General features: G+C 42.9%; 1 protein-coding gene across 3 annotated transcripts in view; it reads left to right on the top strand.

Moving 5' to 3' along the window:
- Nucleotides 1-22665, top strand: part of TUB (TUB bipartite transcription factor) — a 124636-nt gene that overhangs the window by 46250 nt on the left and 55721 nt on the right. The window contains exon 1 of one of the 3 annotated variants that reach the window (XM_060275879.1): nt 9830-10290. The exons of the other annotated variants lie outside the window; for them this stretch is intronic. Coding sequence (XP_060131862.1) covers nt 10253-10290 — 38 coding nt within the window. The 5' untranslated portion in view covers nt 9830-10252. Of the gene's footprint in view, nt 1-9829; nt 10291-22665 lie in introns of those variants that run through there. 3 annotated transcript variants of the gene reach the window in all.

The raw sequence follows: 22665 nt of genomic DNA, 5'->3' as shown, positions 1-22665 counted from the left end.
CTGCCACACATGTCCTCCTCTCTGGCCCCACCCTTTGAGAAACACTGCACTAAAGGGCGATGGGTTAATAGTCGACTTTATTGCCTTCTTTTCTGGTTTGCTTGCCCCTTGTGGGAAACCACATTTTCTTAAATTGCAGCCACCACAAGCCCAAGATATTTGAAAAGTTCCCAGGTTCACAGTGACAAGGGGCTCCTCTTCAGCATGTGCAGGAAAACTTCCAAGGAACCTCCTGTTCCAACAGCATTTTCCTTTTGTGTGTGTGTTTCACACTCTGAATATGTAAAAGGTACACTGATGGCACACATGGTCTAGAAAGATAATGCACATCCAATTACATCACTCTGTGAATGGCCAAAGGGCAATGGCCCCTCTGCTTGTGCAATGGAACCCCCATGCACCTTGCAAATCTGTTCTGTGTTTCTGAGCACAGATTTTCAGGGAGTATGGGAGTTGCACAGGGAGAGGGAAGAGAAATTATGTTCCGTAAATTGAAGTTTTTGCATCAACGGGTCAACTTTATTCGCTATCAGTGGCTGCTAGCCATGATGACTATGTGCTACCTCCACTGCCAGACACAGTATTCCTCTGAATACCAGTTGCTGGGAATCACAGGTGGGCAGTGGGGTTGTGCTCAGCTCCTGCATCTGTTGGGCCACTGTGAGAACAAAATGCTGGACCAGATGGGTCACTGGTCTGATCCAGGTGGACACTTCTCCTGTTCAGTGTTATTATGAATACTGTACTTTAAGAAGGGCTCTCTTACCTGTATAACAAGGAGGTTCTTACTAAGAGCACAGTAAAGGTAAATGTAAAGGGACCCCTGACCATTAGGTCCAGTTGCGGACGACTCGGGGGTTGCAGCGCTCGTCTCGTTTTACTGGCCAAGGGAGCTGGCGTACAGCTTCCGGGTCTTGTGGCCAGCATGACTAAGCTGCTTGTGGTGAACCAGAGCAGCGCACGGAAACGCCGTTTACCTTCCTGCCGGAGTGTTACCTATTTATCTACTTGCACTGTGTGCTTTCGAACTGCTAGGTTGGCAGGAGCTGGGACCGAGCAACGGAAGCTCACCCTGTCGCAGGGATTCGAACTGCCGACCTTCTGATTGGCAAGCCCTAGGCTCTGTGGTTTAACCCACAGCGCCACCCACGTCCCTAAGGGCACAGTAGATTGCCTCATATCAGAGTGCTGTGTGCAACAGTATCATGACAGGGCCAGTGATCATACTGTCACTGTGTTCTGAAAAATGTAACCATTCAATTGCATTTGAATGTTAGCTCTCTCTCAAGATGGCAGATGGGACATATCCCCTTTGGGAATGTGCTCTGTGGAAGCTCACATTGCTCAGCAAGGAGAAGGCCTTGGTATCTCCAGGTAGGGCTGGAAAAGACTCCCTTCCTGAAAACCCAGAGAGCCATTGCCAATCAGTGCTTACAGTATTGGGCTAGACTGGACATAAGCAGCTCTCTATGCTCCATATATTTTCTCTTTGTCACCTCAAAACTGTGACATATTCTTCACAAATTTATGTGATGGAGAAGGCGAGCAACAGCCAAATATGTAGTTCAAGGCTGTGCATGGAACGTAAATCCAGATCTTACTGCTCAATTTGAAGCAATTGCAAATGTATAAATAGCAACAAGATGTGGAGAGCTGCCTTCTTTATGTGATAGACCCCAAGCCACTTACACATGTATTTAGATATCAGTCCATGATTTCATTAAACTAGCTTCTGCAGGAAATGTAAAAGAAGGAAAATCTCCGGAAGATGAATGTTGCCAAGCTTTTCCACTGGATTTGATTACTTTGTTTCAGTTAAGTAATTCTAAAAGGCTGCTGAAAGTGTACAATATCCCTTTTTATGTAAACAGATTGTTGCTAGCACTTCAACATGCAATATTTCAAGTGTAATGAGGCAAATATGCTAAATAGTGGATTGAGCCATGAAATGGGCTGCATTGTTTTCATTCTTTGAAAAGCAAGTGTAGTGAAAGGATCGTCATTCACACATTATTTTATAAGGCCAAGATACTGTATATTTAAACTGAAATGCAACATCATTACATTACATTGTGTACTACACAAAACATTTCAAGCAGTGTACAGTGTGAATCCATTAATACAACTGCTCATTAAACAAAAAATATAAACAGAAAAGTTAAAGATCTAACTTCTTAATACAGTATAACTCTTTTAAGGAATTGAAGGTATATGAAGGATATGGTTCAAAAGCAGCCCTATCCTGTGCATTCTCCCAGAAGTAGGTCCCATTGAACTCAGTGGAACTTAGAACACCCCTTTAGGATTGTAACCAGATTGTACACTTACTCGAGAGTAAACCTCATTAAACTCAGCTGAGCTTGCTTCAGAGTAAAGAAATGTAAGCTTTTACTATTTATTGACTAGAGACTATATTTTGCCTGAAGTCAGAGCTAGCAAGGGGTGGGGCATGCAGAGGTTTCTGCCGCAACATAGCCAAGTGCATAATCTAATCGAGCATTTTAAAATCTAATTGATTTTAATATTCTCATGGATGTTTCGGCTGGATTGTAACTGGGATTAATAACATATGTATATATCACTATTCATTAAAAAGCCGATTTGGTTTAGTGCAATAGTACATAAAACCACATAGGAAGAACCCTATAAAATGTTCTAATCAGAAATCAGCTAATAATGTTAATTATAATGTGCTGCTGAGATAGATAAGGCAATAGAAAGAAATGAAATGAAATGCTAGTATTTACCTGCCCTGCGGCTGTGGGAGGAGGAAACGAGGAATGGCCTGTAACTTAGAAGAGGGCAATGGATACTGAGTTCATATTACTGTGACCAGACTAATTGTAACTAATACAAAAAAACCTGGTGTCCCTGTAAAGACCAGGAGACAGTGCCTGCTTGTCCAAGGGACCCACATCATTTATCGGGACCTTGATGGGGCCAAAATAACTCCTCTTTCCGGTAGATCCCCCTTTTCTAGTGTTCTCCCAAACTTTTTTTTAGTGCAGTTCGAAAGCAGAAAAAGTCCCCCAAGAAAAAGTCCCCCAAGAAGGTCCTTAGTAGTCCCCATAACAATAAACATAGCTTACAGGCAGGGAACAAAGGATAGAGGCAAAGAGGGGGCCTAGTTAAAATCTTGTTGAAGAAAAAAAAAAGGTTGTTACTCAAGCTCTGCAGTGGGGACAATGTGTCTTGGAGCAAAGTGACATGGATCAGCCCATTGGAAACATTCCCCTGAGCTGATCCAGAGTAGCACAGTCATTCCACCAGGGACTGAATATGTTGGGAACCCGAGCGATTGTTTAACCTTGTCCCTAGCATCCTTGATATCAAAGGGATCTTTTCAGAGACGGTCTAGGCTTGTGCCTGAGTGACATTTCGTGACAAAGACATGAGTGGAGAAGCTCCTGAGACATCCTGACATGATATAATTAACTGCCATGCCACACTTGAGAGCCCAGCCAAAGTGGTGTTTCCCCTTTTTGTGATGATCTTGTGCTTTGGGAAGTTCAAAGAGGTTGAACCTGCAAGTGCTAAATAAATGCAAAAGGAAACCTACACATCCTAATTATTCATAGTTTATTAGCAAAGTGCTCTCACCCAGCTGAAAGGAGCCAGGCTTGTTATTTCCTCCAAACAGCAAAAGAATTCTTAATGAATTTATGTAGGTTGGAGATGACTGCTCTTTGGGAAACATTTCCCTTGAGAGGTTATAGATGTGGTCTTGCATTCGATTTGGTACTGAATACAGGAATTAGCTATTTCAGGGGGGCATCACCCTGCTTGTGATGGGCAGGTGCTGGGATTGTTGACACACACTCTAAGATGCTCTCTCTCTCCACCATCACAATCCTCAGTCACCATAGTTCAGAGAAAAGCCAATTCATTCACATGGTCTTACGGCAGGTATAACGTTCCAGCTGCACTGAGCAGTAAGGTAAGCGGTGCAAGTTTGGGGACCAATAGCTGTGGGTGAAACTTCATCCTTTGAGGTGTATCCTTAATCAGAAAGAAGCATTTAAAATACAGTCTATCAGTATTGGGTGGAATCCACTTTTGATTCAGCAGATACCTGTTAATGGAAGAGGAGGGGGTATTTATTTATTTTTTGCTTATTCTCCCCTGTGGTCCTTCCCACCTTGTTCTGGAGGGTTCCTGGGGCTGATTTAGGAGGGGGTCATTGGGAAATGCAGAAGGGAGGAAGAATTAGCAAAAAGGGGGGGGAGCCCTTTCTCCTCCCTTTTTTTTCTAGAGGCATTTGCTGGATCAAAAGTTATTCTAGGAGTGCAAACGCACCAGCTGGATTCTACCTAAAGATTTGTTTCATTTTGTTAAGAAAAAATGCATCCATACACCTCGTCATTTGTGGTTATGGAGACTACATACAAGGGGTGGGTGGGAGTGAAGATAAGAAAGGCAGCTTCCTCCAAAACAAAAAACAAAAGCAAACCCTGGTACCTGTAATTGTCTCATTTAACTTGCAGCAATGGAGACTGAAGGGCTGGCAGTTCCAAAGATAGGATAGGTACACCACTGACCATCCTTTCAGTGCATTATTCAAGTACAATATTCAATAGCTTTAATACCTGCCTGCACAGGCCATTTCTATCTAATACAAAACAACAGTCAATGAACACTATACTAACAAGCCACCCCCCCCATTTGTATAATTAGTGATAAGAAACTATGCTACTGTGCAAGCAAAACTCGCTACGAGAAGCAGGCTGACAAATGCCCAATTCTTGTGCCTAAAATGAGATTAAATCCAAGGCACACCTTAAGTTTGGGTATGAATTCAGCATAATGTAGCTTAACATACGCAGGGCTCAGTGTCTGTGTCATACACACTTTGGAGTATTTTGGATTTGCTTCATGATCTCACTCTGCTTAAATGTGGGACTGAAATGGAAATAGGGGGAATAATTAGTGCGCATGAGATGGGAATTTTAATTAGGTTGCTCATAAAGCCCCAATTAGCAGAGGACAGGTAAGTTGTATGGAAAATGCTCAAAGCCACAGTGATCAGAGGCTCTCGCAAGCCTTGGCAGATTAGTTGTGCACAATGACATTCATGCTAGCTGAAAAATAACAAAGAAAGCAAAAGGCTGCAGTAAGAGGGAATATGAATGAGAAACAAAAATCACTCGGCTTAAACAACAGTTTTGACAGATATTTCTTGTCCGCCAGGGAGATTGCTGTGTTACAGGACTAGGCTATTTAATTTTTAATTAAAAGGAAATATATGTTAGTCTCTTATATTAAATCCTTCTGACTGAAGAGACTATCTCCTGATGCTTTTTTGTTAGTTAGGCTCAATTGATAGATGGATTTTGTTTTTAACAAGTGCAGGGGTTTGGCGCATGGGGGGTAGTCACTGTATCAGTCATGAAATCTGGACAGGTCACTTTTAATGTAGGAAATGCTAGAAGGCTTAGGCAACCAATTAGCATCCTAATTGAAACAGCCCTTGCGAAAAATGATTTTCAAGAAGGTTTGGGAATTGGACCCTTAGCTATAACATTGCTTTTGACCCATTTTTCAAAAGAGTGATTTAAAATAAGGCCAACTACCTGTGCGCTTGACCCTTGCCTGTCTTGGCTGCTCAAGGTAGCACAAGGTGGTCTGGAACAGCTGGTAAGCAGAATGACTGATATCTCCCTAGATGAATGCAAAATTCCAGAAAGCCTTAAGTAGGTTGATACTAGGCATTTATTGACAAATCCTTTAGGACAGTGGTTCTCAATTAGTTAAGTACAGTGGTACCTTGGTTTACAACCATAATCGGTTCTGGAGGTCCAGTTGTAAACCAAAACAGGTTGTAACCCAAGGTGTGCTTTCACCAATGCCCCCCCCCCAAAATTGGTTGTAATTAAAAAAAAGGGTTGTAATAATAAAAAGGGGGGAGCAGCACTTCCGGGTTTGATGTGGTTGTAATCCAAAACGGTTGTAATCCAAAACGGTTGCAAACCAAGGTACCACTGTACTGTGAACCCCTTGTTTTTCAAAAGCCAAGCCATGGACCCCCTACTTTTGATAATTTTGATATTTCTATGGTAGTTTTTGTTATGTGAATGCTGCCACGGAGCCCCTGGGATCCGCAGACCACCAATTGGGAACCACTGCTTTAGGAAACACACCACACTTTATCTGCTGCTCTTTCTTTTTGTATCTTTAAAGGTTGTTAGGCTTGGTTGTTCTTTGTTTTTAAGATGAAACCTTTAAAAAAGAAAAAAGAAAAAAAGATTATATTACTATGTGTACACCAGTGGGTGGTACATGCACATGTCCTTTTGATTGAATCACAAAGTTGTCCGTTGCTGCTAAATAAATGTTACCCGGTACTTGTTTAGCTATTTATTTATTTATTTGTGTCTAAAAAAGGAAGGAAGAAAAAGAAAAAGAAACAATGACACCCCCCCCCCCCCCGCAGGCATATTCAAATTGTTTGTTGTGGAAAAATTAACAAGAATGGCATGCTAAGCTAGAGAAGTCTGAGTGAGGGGGAGACAAAAAGGGTTTTTAGCATATTCTAGAAGCCCACAATTGCAAGAGCCTGGCATAATTCAAGATAGAGAACTGGTGCAGCAACATTGAAGGCCCTGTTGTAGGCAAAAATTTGTGGCAGGCCAGAAATATACGAGTTGGGATGTGGATCCTTATATTTTAGCTGTTCATTTGCTACATCCTTTGTGTGAATGATTTTCTTCTATTTGGAACAAGAGTTTGGTGCTCTAATGTCCTGAATTTGTCAATCTTTGATGTTGATAGTTACTCCAAGCAATGTGAGAATCAAATCAATGACAAATGAATAAGTCTGTGGTTCTATTATCTCAAGTGAGTACATTGTTGCACAAAGGCATTGTTTTTGTGGTGAGGGTCAGGGAGAATTAAATACAACTTTCTGGGGAGAGGGTATGGGAAACTCACAAAGACTATAACCAGGCTAGTATGCGATAGATCTGAAAGAAAATAATGCAAGGGCAGACACATTTCCTTGTGTCTACATTGATGTTTGTAGTAACACTGTAAGCTCTTAAGACCAAGACCAGGCATCCCCAAACTGCGGCCCTCCAGATGTTTTGGCCTACAACTCCCATGATCCCTAGCTAACAGAACCAGTGGTCAGGGATGATGGGAATTGTAGTCCAAAACATCTGGAGGGCCTAAGTTTGGGGATGTCTGACCAAGACGATAAAGCCTGGCCTATTTTTAAACTTGCAGATTAAAGCCATGCAACTACTATTTCCTTCTGAAAGCTAGGCTGTGGCAGACAGAAATAAAATTCTGTGTTGCATTGTCTGTCTTAACCTTGCCCTTTTCTGAGAATTATTTGAGGTATGTATTTAAAATCAGAAGCCTATAGATCAGGCATCCCCAAAATGCGGCCCTCCAGATGTTTTGGCCTACAACTCCCATGATCCCTAGCTAACAGGGCCAGTGGTCGGTGAAGATGGGAATTGTAGTCCAAAACATCTGGAGGGCTGAGGTTTGGGGATGCCTGCTATAGATTCATGATGTTATCAGTGGGATGTGAAAGTGCCTTACAATGTAACAGATTGCTTGAAGAATTTGTTTGCAAACATGGAAAAAAAATCTCTCTCACTGAACTTTTGGGCTATTTGAATTGGTGCAAGTGTTTGCATTATTTTAATAACAGGAGAGTGTTTTGTGTACAAAAGGAACAGTAGCATGCAGCCAGGATGAGTGGCTTTTTCTGGCAACAGAGTTTGTTGTACTAGAGGGACAAGAATCAAAAGTGTTCACAGAACAAAGTGCTAGTAGATAGTGGGAGAGAGAAAGAAGACTGGTAGTACCTCTTACAGGCATTTCTGGTATGGTAACTGTTGAAGTCTGCCTTTTAATCCTCATTACTATCCTCTCTTCTTCCCCTTTCTGTTATATGGCTGCATTTGGATACAACGACACTCCATTTGCACAACAGAACTTCTCCTTCACCTTCTACTGTGTTACGTATTTCTGTGTTTTTATATTATAAACTGCCCCGTGATCCTCAGATAGTAAAAATAAAAATATCCTCAAAATCTGCTCGAGGATGAGGAGCCTTCTGGAGCAGATTTTGGGGGGTGTATGGGGAGAGAAGGGGAAGCCCCACGACATGAACAGAATGCTGCTCACACAGCAATGTCCAGGTTGTAGCTGCTAAACATGCAGTCATGCCTGTTTTTTCGGACATTAACTGTAAGAACACCCATGCTGGATAATACCAGAAGTCCACCCAGGCAGCACCCTGGAGTTGGCTCCTATGTCCATTGGTGTGGGTGAAATTTATTGTGAAATACCAGTGTAATGGTCTAAAAGCCAGTTCCAGAATGCAACAGGTACTGGAGTGTGAAAGGAATATTAGAAAAAGGCACAGAAGCGCTAGCATTATAAACAGGGAAATTAACACAATATTTTTTAAGTCTGAATGCATTCTTAATGGGATTGCAAATGTTTTCCCCTCGAAGCAATTAACATGGAAATGAGCAATAAACGTCCACTAGATTTCTGAAAGCAGCTTTGACATGTTGTGAAAGCTCAAAACTAATGCAGAGATTAACAGCAGCAGCAGAACAAACTGTCACATGAAGGCAGCCATAGTTGATTGGGAAGTCTTGCACAACAATCTCCAAAGATGTGACTTTCTGAGATAAGGGGGAGAGGGGAAAGGCATTGGGAAAGATGAGAGAACATTCCTTTTGACACATCACCATCTAACCTCCCCACAAACAAATCAGAATAGATACTCATGAAGCAGCCCATGCCTGCTCTTACTCTGAACAAACCTGGATGAATGTTCAGGAAGGAAAGGGTCACACCTCAGCGGTACAGCATGCAGAAGGTTCAACCCCCAGCATCTCCAGGTAGAGATAGGAGAGACCATTCCAGACCCTCCAAGTGTCCCTATTTTGCAGGGACGTCCCTGATTTAGAGAAGCCATCATGATTTCTGATTTGATCCAGGAATGTCCCGCTTTTCCTTGGGCTGTCCTTATTTTCATTGGAGAAATGTTGGAGGGTGTGGAGTTATCCGACCCCCGAGCCGTCTGAAGGCAATCCTGCATAGGGAAGTTTCTTAAATGTTTAATGTTGTATGTTTTTAGAAATGATGGAGGCTGCCCAGTGTGGCTGGGGCAGCTCAGTAAGAGGTGTGGGGTATAAATAGGGACTTCCCATTCCTTAATGATAATTCTACTATTTTCATCGGAGAAATGTTGGAGGGTAATGCTATTCTTGCGTCTGAAACCCTGGAAATCCTGCCTGCCAGTGCGCACAATCCTGAGCTAGATGGACAGATGACCTGACTCAGTAGAAGTCAGCTTCCTACGTCGTCCTTGGTTATTGGTTGTGGCATGTTTGTTTGTTTATTTTGGAGGGGGCTCCTTCTACTCAGGAGAGCATTGTGAACACCACAACTTCTTTATCCATACCCCCCCCCCCGCACCTTAGCCTCCGCCTCGCACGCGCCATTTCCAAGCCACCGCCGGCTCCCACCTCCTTCTCTCCGGCCCGCTCTTTTCATTCCCCCCTCCCGCTTCAAAGATGCGCGCGCCTGCGTTGGTCTCGGAACCCCCCTGGCGACAGGGCGCGCGCGACGCGCAGGCCACGCCGACGGTCGAGGCGGGGAACTCCGGCAGGCCTGAGGGCGCTGACGATTGGCCGGCGGGAGGGCGAAGGAGGGAGGGAGGCGCTTTTGAGGCGGCCGGCCCGGCTGCCGCGTCCAGGGCCATGCAATGCAATGCAGTGCAGTGTAGCGCAGTGGCCGCGCCTCGGCGCTGCTGGGGCAAGGCGGGCGTCTCTCCTCGGCTCTGTGTACAAACGCGCGGGCTGACCCTGATTGGCTGAAGAAAGGCAACAACGGCCTGGACGCGGGCTCGGGGGTCGCCAGAGTCGCCGCCGCGGCTTCTCCTGCTCCTCCTCGCCTCCCTCTCGTGAGCGACTCGCTGGCCAGCCCAGCTCCTCGAGGCGCTGCCGCTGGCGAAAGGGACTGTGGCGAGGGGAGCCTCCTGCCGCCGTCGCAGCGCGACCCTCGCGCGGAAAATGCTGCCTCTGCTCTTCGGAGCCCCGCTTGGATAATTCCTCCCCATGTACTTGACCTCGCCGCCGCCGCCGCCGCTCCTTAGGCCGGGTAAAGGATGCTGCCCTGGCCGGTGGGGGGCTGTGACCAGGGGATCCGCGCCCGCCCGCTCGCCTCCCGTCCCGGTCCTGGGGACTGCTGCCCCTGCCTCGGCTGCTAGCTCCATCGGCGAGCGATGACTTCGAAGCACCAGGCGGACTGGATCCCTTACAGGTAGGGCGCCAGGGCGGGGGCTCTGCTGCGGGCGCCCCCTTCACCAAAGTGGGCAGGTGGTCCAGCAGGGGAGCAGCCCCGTCTACAGCAAAGTTGTTCCCCTTTAAAAAGAAAAGAAGGGGAAGGAAAGGAAAGAAAAGGAAAGTGAAGGGTGCTCTCCCTTGTTTTCACGCGCCAGGTTACCACGATCATTTTGGGGAGGGGAGAGCGGCAGATCGGGTTGTTTAGGGAGGTTGCTATGAAGGATGCGCCTCATTGTAGGATAACAGGCTTCCTGAATGAATGAATGAAAGACGCACACAGCCATTCTGTTTTACAATCTTGGTATTTTGCAGGCATGAGCGCTGTGCTTGCGAAACCTCTTCCTTTGAAAACATGAGATCCAGATAGGCAAAACTATGTCGAAGGCAATTGTTCACCCCCTTCTTGGATTAGGGGATGTGCTAATAAAACTTCTCTTTAAGACCAAAACACAAGGTCCGCTTCATTGCTGTCTTTGTATGATAGCAACACTGATTTTTTTATTTTTTATTTTGGTAGTGTTTCAGGTTTATGATAAGTAACTCAAATTCTAGGGAGGGCAAGGGCATTCCTTCCGCTATTCTTCTGTTTCCCTGTTTTATCTCAAAGTTATTAACAGGAGTGACTTATGTACTGGGGTAGAGTGCTATCTCAGACTTATCCATTGAAATCTGCACCCACTCCTTATGTTTTGTTCTGGTCTTCAAATTTATCTGGGCGTTTTAAGGACATATTTATAAATTTTAAACTTGCAATATTCCTAACAGCTGTGAAAAATTCTTTTTATTTTTCATAGCTCTTCAGTATGAAATCTTCTTTGTTTTGGTACACGTGGAACACTTACAGCTATAAAGACAGCCTTGACTTTCATGCAAAATCCTTCTTCATCATTTGCAGTGAAATGCAAGTGCCAGCTCCTGTTTTGTACCCGGAGTTCACTTCTGCTCCATTAAGAGTGCCTTCTTGACAAGATTTCACTAGAGGCTCATTCCTACTCTTAAATCACTTCCATGTGCAATTGCTTGAAACCTGTATGTACTTTCACAGGTGATGAATGCCTTTCAGGCCATGTGTATCATTAGCAGTAAGTCACTGCAATTCATGGCTCTCCGCAAATTGCACATATGGGTTACATGACATTACCTATTATATGTAAGTGATCTCTGTTCACTGCAGAGTGGAACTAGCTTCCAAGTATAGGGCAAAGAACAAGGATCTTACCTGTCCATGCAGGGCATTTTGTCTTGTGTGAAGCAGCCCTTACTGGATAAAGAGAAGCACAGATCATGAACCTATTAAATAAAAAGGTGAAGTTGGAGAAGGAATTGGGGAAATTTTGCTGAGAGATAGGAAGCCGGAGTTTTCCATGTTTGTTTGATTTTGTTTTTAAAGTCTGTTTTTTGCAACTTTGGTGCATAAATTGATTGGGGGAGGGGATAGTGCAGTAGTTTCTTGCATAAGGCATCTCAAATATTTCTCCTCCCTTTCCTCTTGCCCTACTCTTGTCTAACCATCTCCCCTTACAAGAATACACACAGTGTGGACCCTGCAGCAGCTTGGCAGTCAGTGTTAGCTGCTCTCCCATATCCTCCTGTTGCCGTTCTTGCTGCCATGGAGAAGAGCAGGGATCTCCATGGCAGCACCAGCTGCTGTTGCCTGTCATTGGCTCCTTGGTTGCCATAAGCTACCAAAGCCTCTTTCTGGGGAAGTTTGTGCGTCAAACTATGGGGGGCATTGCCTGCCACTCTGGGCTAGATCCCCTGTTCCTCTTGCCTGCTAATGAAGCAGGGAAAGTAACAGGGCTGCAGGGGAGCTTCTGTATAGACAAGGAGCAGAGTGGCAAGGGCTTGTAGGTCTTCCTTTGGGCTGGGAATCCAGTAGAAGTTTGAAGTGATAAAAGTTGAGAGTACAGTTTTGATGGACACAGGATTATGTTGGTAGCTTAGTTTAGAATAAGTTTATATTTGCTTTATTGCACCACTGCATTTGATTTCCTGTGAAGTGGGATTGTCTGAACACTTTGGTTGTAGGAGGGACATACAGCATTTGTAAACCTCTGTAATATTTTTAATGACTTTGTGGCTCATAAATAAAATGGTATTTTGTCTCTTTTGTGTTGAAAGAAAATTTGTAATTAGATAACTCCTTGGGCTGTTGATGTTCATTTTTAAAACACATACTTGCCAGATGGGTCATGTGGCCATAGTTCTTATGTACTGTTCTGCATATTCTGATAAGTTTTCAATTGGACTGTTGAAATGCACTATTTGTGGGGCTGCCCATCAAGGCAGTATAGAAACTTCATTTGGTCTGGAATACAATGGTCAGGTTGGTGATTGGTAATGGCTGACAGGAGCATGTACCACCAATGCCGCAGAAGTTCCGCTGGTTGCCAGTTTATTTTAAGGCTAATGTCTAACTTCTGGATCTTATATAGTTCCGTACAGCCTGGGTCAAGGATTCTCCTCTCATGCTCACACTGAGGCCTGATAATAATAGAATCATGGAATTGTAGATGATCTACTCTAAGCACCTGCAGTGCAGGAATATTTCACCTAACATACGGTTTGAACCCACGACCCTGAGATTGAGTCTCATGCTCTGCCAACTGATAAATCTTTGCTGCAGGCATCACCTTCTTCAGAGGCTTGATTGTCTTCCACAATCAATAGCCAGTTCTCTGCTGCCATGAAATTTTTCATGTAAGGCTGCAAATCACTACCCACTTACCTATGCGTAAGTCCCACTGAACTTAATTTTGCTTACCTTTGTGCAATCATATCTATAGGGCTGCATGGCACAGCTTTCCTTCCTAAACAGCTTTTCCTTTCCAAATGTGGTTTAGACTACACTCCCTGCTGTTCAGATAATGCTGCTAATTTATTATGTATTTTTCTCCCTGGGTTTTTTTTAAATGGCGTTGACATTTATTTGTTATTGAAATTGTTTTTTGCTATGAGAACTCATCAGAGTTTGAAGAGCAGATTACAAAGTAACAAAGCCTGCAATCCAGTACACACAAACTTGAAAGTCCTACAGAACACAGTGAAGTTTACTTCAACGTAGTAAGCTTTGTATGAATAGGCTTGTAATATGAAAACACATTTTTTTGCACCGATGGCAGGAAAACATACTGAAAATTAAAATTGTCCTGGGGATAACTTGTGTGCATTTTTCAATTTTTCTTTGCTATACTAGGTCTTGTGTGTTTCGTTTAGTTTTTTTAATTAAAAAAACACATTGATGATGTGCATGTTTAATTGAGGGCTGAATCATAACTTTTCAGAACATGCTTTGTATATTTCATTTTAATAAAACATTTCTGTTTGCGCAGCAACTTAGAGAAAGTATTTCCCCTCAAGTACTGCACAATTTTATGGGAAACCTTACAGCCATTTTAGTGTTTCTCTCCCACAGGGAGAGGATGAGCTTTAAATGCATGACAGACAAATTGGTTCACAGCATGTAGTAAAAATAAGCAGGGGGTCACAAAAGCAAATATTGTAACATACTATTTGTTGTTGCTTTTTGTAAAAAAGGAAATGCATGTTGATCTAACACAGGGCATGGGCTGAAGGCGCAGGATGGAACAGCCTTGCTGAAGTGAATGAGGTTTGGGTCTAGTCAGTGCTTGGATAGGAAACTCTCTCTGCATGCCACTTTGAGCTCCCTGGGAGAAAGGCAGGATGTAAACAAACATTCCTGTTAACTGGTACTGTAGTTGAAAAGTTGTTACAGAATGTCTAAGAATGCAACAGCACCACTGACTCTTGGAAAGCATTTTTGTCTGTGTGCAGATCAGGCAGAGAACAAAGAACTCAAATTGCTTTCTCTCTGTCCTAAAGATTTGCCGAAAGATAAGCAGTTGTGGTGGGAATAACAGCTATGCCATCACTCAGGCAACCTATCGACTGATGCCAAGGTTTTGCAGGGGGCTTTGTAATATTGTGCAAGGGAGACAGTGCTTCATCTTCATTTCCCCGTGAAAAGTAATCCTTTTGTCTTCTCTGCCCTGTGCACATCAAAGAAATGGAGCCTTAAATGAGCGCTCTTATTATTTGCCTCTCTTTGATCTCTGTCAATGTTTCTCCCTTTTAAAATGCACATACCTTACAGCATAGTAGCCTGCAGTGACTTTAAACTAACGCAAAGTCTGAGTGCTTATTTTATGTTATTATACTCTCAGTCCTGAACTCCCTTCACACATGAAACGTGAATCCCTTTTTCCATTCTAGTGGATTAAAGGCTGAATTATAGCGGATGCAAACTGTTTATAGGTTTTGATATAAATCCTGAAAAATATATACACATGTACTTAAAAACAGTTGATGCCTTTAGATGGCTGTGATGAAAAAAATGCACAGTCAGAGATGGAGTAGGGTAGTTGAGGTTCATGAAGAGCAGGCATCCTCTTCCCTCCCTGTGCCTTACCTGAAGAAGTGGCATTTGAAACTGGGTAATTTCAAAAGTGGTCCAAGATTCGCCATTGATGTCTGCTGCTCAAAGAAAATCCGTTTCCATGCCCAGGCTTTGCAGGTGTGCCTAAACGAGGTTCTTTAACTCTAAACCAACATATGCGCCACAGTAAGTACTGAAAATTCAGGATGTGTCCCTGGAAGCTCTGTCTTCTGAAATACTTCCTCTGTTAAAACCCTGCACTGATCCATTAGTGTTGTGGGTGGGCAGGTAACCCACCTGGATAACACTCCCTCAATATATATGGGCTGTGGTGAATGGATGGTTTCTCTAAGACAATTCAGTCCCCAAAATAAGTATTCTGCAGCCGAGCCTTAATACTACGTTAAAATTCCTGCTTGCACAGCAGGAATTACTCCATTTAACATTTAACAGCTCTTCAAAGTGTATGTTGATTGCTTTTTACTGCTTGTGTGATGTATATTGATACTCATAATCTGAGGTCTTCAGAAGCTTAAGACACTAGCACAAGCTCATTGTAGAGGTTGGCATTCTCTGGAGTCTTTGTTTTGACAGCACATCAAACATGCCTTGAATGAAGCAGCACAGTTGCAGTGCTGACTGTGCAGAACTCCTGCTACAAGAGCGCTGAAGACATAATTCCCTCTGTGGTATCGTCATGTCTCTGTAGATCTGGTGCATTTGATTATTTGTTCACATATGGGAAATGGTTTGCACTGTTGAAAATTAGGCTTATATAAAAGTCGTTGCTGGTGGCGGCTAAGAACAGAAACGTCAGAAGTGTCATCCTCTGTGTGCGCTCAACATGGGGAAAATAACGTGATTGCCTCTCTAAATTTTCAGCAAGGCCTATATAATCTGATTAGCAACATTTAGCACACTTCATAACAGCAGATGGCGGTGTGTAAAGTAACCTACATATGCAATACCCAAACCATATTATAACGTAGGGGAGGAAAATAAATGGATCTTATCTTCAGTGCTTTAGAATAGCTTTACTTGCTTAAGCAGGACATATTTGATAAAAAAAAGGACCAACATAGCTCAGAAAGGGACTTACAGTAGTTTGTTACCTGTTGGTTTGTTGTGGCAATGCTATCTGAAGTAATGCAGAACACACGTGTGTGTGTGTGTGTGTGTGTGTGTGTGTGTGTGTGTGTGTGTTATGGCTGCACTTTTCCTGAGTAAAATATTGCTCAAAATGTATCTCTGTCTAGCCTCCATCCATTCTGACCTTATTGGGGGGGGGGCGGGGAATCAAATCAACCCAGATCCTTATTAGTGTTAGAATCAGAATCATGGTCGTAATTATGAAACCGAGATTAAAAATATGCATACTGAGATTAACAATATACGTATGCAACTTTTAGACTGAATTCAAAGTCTCTGGTTCAGATCTCGCCTCTGCCATCCACTCATTTTTGTGACTTTAGACAAGGCACTCCCTCTAAGCTCCAGCATTTCCCTCCCCTATCTGGAATATGGGATAATGGGAGATAATAATATATTATTGCCTTATAGGGTTGTGTAATGATATCGACTAGATACAACATGTATATGAAGCTTTTGGCAGGTGTCAACAGGAAATTTGGAGTGAAGTGTGTCAATCTCTGCTGGTGACATGCAGCTCGATCTCTCTGTTCCATGTGAATCAGAATAGGCAGTAGAGGTGTAAGATGGGCTGGATGTGGGCCAAAAAAAAAATGAAGTTGAATCCTGAAAAGACAGGTTTTAGTTGTCCCAAGTTCTCACATCTGGGAGGTGGGAAGGCGAACTGCCCTGAATGGGGTTGTAGTCCCCTGGAAGGAGCAGATTCTCAATTTAGGGGGTACTCCTGGATTCAACACTGTCACTGGAGGGTTGGGTGGCTTTAGGGGCTAGGAATGCCTTTTTTTTTTTAGCTATTGCTGGTTCACCAGCTATGGCCCTTTTGGACAGAGATGAGCTGACCACTGCACTCTAGGTTGTTTAAAAACTGTTTCTAGTACTGTGTTTCAATGTTTTTACCAATTCTGGGGCCTTAGGGCAAAGGATGGGTTATAGTTAATAATAAATAATGCAATAATAATAATAATAATAATAATAATAATAATAATATTGCATATGATTTACATGAGCACTTGGAAAGGCTATACAAAAATTTTATTAATTAAAAGATTGACTTAGTATGGAAGGTGAAATTGGAGACAGACACTTTCCCCAATGCCTGGCTGCCCCATGTCTCCTGTCCCCTCTGCATTCTCCACCTTTACATCTTGTCACAGCCTCCCTCCATATTACTGCAAACATATACCCTCTTACCCAGATTAAAGCCTGCAAGTAAACCAGAGTGTTCCCCCAACCTGCAGAGAAAGAGGATTGGAGCTGAAAGTCCAAGGTGAAATGTGGGTGCATGTGGGTGTATTGTGCTCACATGTAAGCAAGCACAATATGTGACAGTGTGGAACATGTTTATTGCTACATGGTTCAGAAGCAAAGATCAGTTGTTGTAACTTAGAGTTTCCATGTTTTTTGACACATCAGTAAACTGAATGTTATCACAAGAAATGTTATTGCGTCTTATTGAATCTTGGGTTGTTGTTTTTAAAAAACCCTAAAACAAACACCTAGTCTTCCACCCTGTTTCTCCTATCTTTTAAATTTTATTTCCTGCATCATACTCCATCCCTCCACTGAATTATCTAATGCCAATTAGCCTCAAACAGTGACTGATCCAGTTGTCTATAGCCATATGCCCTACCATAAGGTTACCAGATTTTTTCCAATGAATCCAGGGACACTTCGTTGAAATCAGTCGGAATGATAGGATTTTGTCAGGGGACTGATTTGTAAATCTGGGGACATCTGGTAACCTTACCCTACCATCTCATGTAGGGCTGTCCAAAACAGCACATCAGCTGCAAGCTTTTAGAACAGAGGTAGGCAACCTAAGGCCCATGAGCCAGATGCAGCCCAATTGCCTTCTCAATCCGGCCCATGGACGGTCGGGGAATCAGCATGTTTTTATATGAGTAGAATGTGCCCTTTTATTTAAAATGGATCTCTGGGTTATTTGTGGGGCCTGCCTGGTGTTTTTACATGAGTAGAATGTGTGCTTTTATTTAAAATGTATCTCTTGGTTATTTGTGGGGCATAGGAATTCATTCATATATTTTTTTCAAAACATGGTCTGGGGGAAGGTGGACCATCCCATGGCTGAAAAAGGTTATTGACCCCTGTTTTAGAACATCAGAAGATGTGGTCAGTGCCGTGTGCTCAAAGGAAGATGTGTGAGCAAGCAGAGATGGTCTTCATCTACATGTACCCTATTTCTCTGAAAATAAGACATAGCCATAAAATAAGCCATAGCAGGATTTTTAAGCATTCAAGGAATATAAGCCATACCCCGAAAATAAGCCATAGTGATAGGCAGTTTAACCGTGTAGGTTAAACTGTATCATACTTAATAAAAAAATAAGACATCCCCTCAAAATAAGCCATTGTGGTTTTTTTTTTGAGGAAAGATAAATATAAGACGGTGTCTTATATTTGGAGAAACACTGTATGTAGAAGGTTAGCTTGCTTCTGAAAAGATGTGGGACATCTCTTTTGCAATTGCATACTTAGCTAATATCTAACAGATTTGTATTTTTAATCTGGGATTATATTACATGGATATCTTGCTGCCTTCTGGATATATATATATATATATATGGTAAAGGGACCCCTGACCATTAGGTCCAGTCGTGACCGACTCTGGGGTTGCGGCGCTCATCTCGCATTATTGGCCGAGGGAGCTGGCGTATAGCTTCCAGGTCATGTGGCCAGCATGACAAAGCTGCTTCTGGCAAACCAGAGCAGCACATGGAAACGCCGTTTACCTTCCCGCTGTAGCGGTTCCTATTTATCTACTTGCATTTTGACGTGCTTTCGAACTGCTAGGTTGGCAGGAGCTGGGACCGAGCAACGGGAGCTCACCCCGTCGCATTGCTGTTATTGTTTGGAATGCTGTTTATGTTTGACACACACAGTGTTTCCTACAGACAACCTAACTTTCCTTGTATGCTGTTTATAGCTTCAGATTACAAATAGGGAAGCCACCTATTGATTGATAGACAAATCAATTGAAAACATCGGTGCTGGTAATTTATTCCACTGAGTGCAATCCTATCTATTAATGTTGACTTGGAATTAAGTTCCACTGTTTTGAACAGGCAAATCTTCCATTATGTGAGTCTATGAAAGTTATTGGAAATCAAATATTTTTGTTGGCATACTTTACTGAAGATAGTTATAATGATGTGGGGAGCACATGGGGAACCTGTTGCCCTCCAGATTTTGCTGAACTGCAGTTACCACCATCTCTGACCATCAGAGATGCTGGCTGGAGATGATGAGAGTCATGGGTAGAACCACATCTAGAGTGCCACAGATCCCCTTTCCTGGATAAATAGTTCTCATAAGAATTATTTCCACATGAACTGGAAATCAGTGTGAGCTGTGTCATATGAGTAAGGGAGCTTTGGTGAGGTCTAAGGGGGGGAGAGGCGGAAGAGTTGGAAAGTGGAGCAAGAAGGGGCACATTCCCTAGTTCCCCAAACACTGCATTTTTTTGTATATTCTCACTAATAATACAGCAGAGACTTTCCACTGGTATATTCATTCTTGTACACATTACTTGGCTGGAGAATTAGGTACATTCACCTTTCAGGTCAAACTTAATTGAATTCCCCTGCTCCCACAGGTCAGTGCATAAAATAGGAATTGCCTCCGGCTTGACCCTCGTGAGCACTGTTTTGTAGGATAGGGGACATATCCAGAGCGGTTTGTGTTTCTTTAAGGATACTGCAGCTGAAACCCCCAAATTCGCACTGATCAAAAATACTTATTCCTCTCTGCAGTGATACTGTGTCAGAACTTCAAATTAGAGTGCAAAAAGAAAACAGCCCTGGTGGAAGAGGCTGTTCAACCATCAGCAGCCGTCAGTCTCTGAATGTGCTTTACTGTTTTAGACTGTCAGTTTAGGAGCCTGTGAAAAGCTGCTAATCTGTCTGGCCTGTTGCCCTCACTAAGTTTCCCAGTGGATGGAGATCAGGCTTTTCACCTCTTGTCATTCCAAAGGGAAAATATGACGTTGCATAGCTTTAATGCTATTTTAACAATGAAACAGGTGGGTTTCTGGGCTGCAGCTGGTGCCCATCTTGCCTAGCCATAGTTACTCTCCTTTGTGCTTGGGGACACTGTTGCATAGCACAGTGGACAACTCAGTGCCTTGTATGATTTCATTTTGTCCCAAAACAGTAAAACTTAGAAAATCACAATAACAACTGTGACTATTTGCTGTTACATCCTCTCACCTTTGTACAAGTTGACTGTCCTGGGAAGTGAGAGGGTAACAAAGCAGCCACAACATGGAAAGCAAAAAAAAGGGAATAAGGCTGATTACAGTGTCTTGTTCTGTTCTTGATGTCTGAATTATAATTTCTGGCGCATTCATAAGCCCAGAACACCCCTTCTGCAGAATGAATAACCTCAACTGACACAGACTTTATGATTATGCCATGCCATTACACCATGTGTGTCATGGCAGGAGCATTTGCCTTATTCATGAAGAAGTCTTGGAATGTGCAGCCATGTGTAATGATTTGCAAAACAGCCAAACAATTAGGCCACAGATTTCAATTACAAATAGCAGGAAATCTTATTTTTGGCTACACAAACAGTACAATTTGGGAAAATAAACATAGCATTTAGTCAGCTTCCTACAGTGCCAGGAACAGCGTAATTATATCTGGTGGTATTATACATAATCTGTGGGGTTCTCTTCTCTTCCATCGCTAGCAAAAATGACACTAAATTATCATTTCCATAAATGTACTGTCTTCAGTGGCTTCATGAGCTGAAGTATCATTCCTACTGAATGATACCTAACAAGCCTGTTTGTTAGGTATCTTTCTTCAGAAGTTTACCTGGTGAAGAGGTTCTTCTGTATCTTTGCTATGTACATTACATATAATGCTGCACGTGATGTGCTCTCACCTGCAGGGGCCTGAGCCCTCCAACTGAGACTTCCTTGTGCTGCAGAATGTGCCAATGAGGCTGCATTAACTGGTTACAGAGGACTTCCAATAGGATGTTGGCTGGGGAGCCCACCTTATTTCCAGTGTTCAAAACTCCCATCGTTCCAAGTGCATTTTGCGACAGGGAATTTCATTAGCGTCAGCAGTTTCTGAGCGCTGGGTGCAGTAACGCACCTAAGTTTTCAGATTGAAACTGCAGAGTGGAAGGAAAGGAAGACCTTTTTCTGCCTCCCCACTTCCAGCTACTCTCTGAAGACTGGAGAAGAGACCCTCTTAAGGATATTAGGGGGGTGGGCGGGCAGGGGATGGACTAGAGTTAGACTATGTGAAAAATGAACATAATATTTTAGCTGTAGTTCATTCATTTTCAGCTTTGTATTCTTGTTATAAAAAAGTGCGCCTAGACATTCCATTGTTTCACCCATAACCTAGATTTAAGGTGCCATTTAACACCTAGCTTTCATTTCTCAGTTTCTGCTTATTTTACAGCAGCAGATGCCAGGATACCTTTCTAAATGCCCATGGCCCAACAGTACCAGACGTTTACCCTGTTTAAGGTAGAACTTTCCTGGATCATAGATGAAGGCTTTTCCTTGGCTCTGTGGGCTCCAGATTGTACTTTTATGTGGCTCCAGAAGAGACCTCTTCTGGTCACATGCGATGCTCAATGCCAGGATCCCTGGGATCGTCCATGACTCCCAGGTACTTGACACATCAAATCTGTCAACCCCAGAAGGCTCCTGGTTGGGATAGGGACTGAGTAGCTGGGGAATGCCATGAGGTCACTGCTAAACTTTCTGCTTTTTCCTCCTTAGCTGACAGGTGGTGCTATTCATTGTGACCCCATGCCCACTGACTTTAGATACTTCTTTTGATCTGCTTGTGTATAACTTCATGTTTACAGAGCAGCTCTGCAGAATTACTTTTTGGTGGGTCTTTGGCACAGAACAAATCAGGATGGATTGCAAAGCAAGGTTTTGTTTTACAGAAAACACCTCTCTATTACTATTGCAACTAAAGACCCATTTTCCTTTCTGCTCTTTTAAAATGGGTTGTAGCTCCAACATTGCACATGAGGGGGGGGTCCTTTGGTGCATAGTTTAAACTGCAAGCTTTCCAAACATATATAGAACATTTTTATTTGTTCTACTGCATATTGCCTTTCCCCCTGTCCAGCAAATCAGCAGTCCATGCTACTGCAATTTATGTTTCATTTCCTTCTCCCATATGCTAATTGAAAGCATTCCACATTAATGAGCTATCAAGCTAAGAAGAAATATGCTTAAATGTAGGATGTATATGTAGTCCCTTTAGTTTCCTGTGATGTTTATTTGACTATCATTGTTCTTTATTTTGCCTGTGGGCATTATGACACATGAGATGGAATGAGGGCCATTGCATTAATAGATTAATAAAATAGGAAGCTGAGCAAAGGGATTTTTGTTGATCTGTTCAGCACCCTAAGAATAGAGACCACAGTAGAGCAATTTCCAGCCATATTCATCCTTGGTAACAAAAGCAGCAAAGAATCTTGAAGCATCTTAAAGTCTAACAAATTATTATGACGCTGTAATCATGCAAAGTGGAATGTGGCCTACAAAAGCCTGTGGTATAATGAATTTATTTGACATTAAAGCACCACAAGATTTTTTTGTACTCATATAAGAGAATTTAGCAATCATACATTTTCATAGGAATGTAAGAAGCTGATTTACACGGCGTGAACTCATGAATTCAGCTAGCACTGCTTGGGAGTGACTCTCCAGGGTTTCAGACAGCACCCCCCACCCCAAGCCCTACCTAAAGATGTCAAGGATAGAACATAGGGCCTTGACATGCAAAGGAGATGTTCTACCAC

Source organism: Zootoca vivipara, chromosome 1, assembly GCF_963506605.1.
Source record: "Zootoca vivipara chromosome 1, rZooViv1.1, whole genome shotgun sequence".
Lineage (NCBI taxonomy): Eukaryota > Metazoa > Chordata > Lepidosauria > Squamata > Lacertidae > Zootoca > Zootoca vivipara.
The sequence above is the reverse complement of the archived record's forward strand: the minus strand, read 5'-3'. Positions and strand labels throughout refer to the sequence as shown.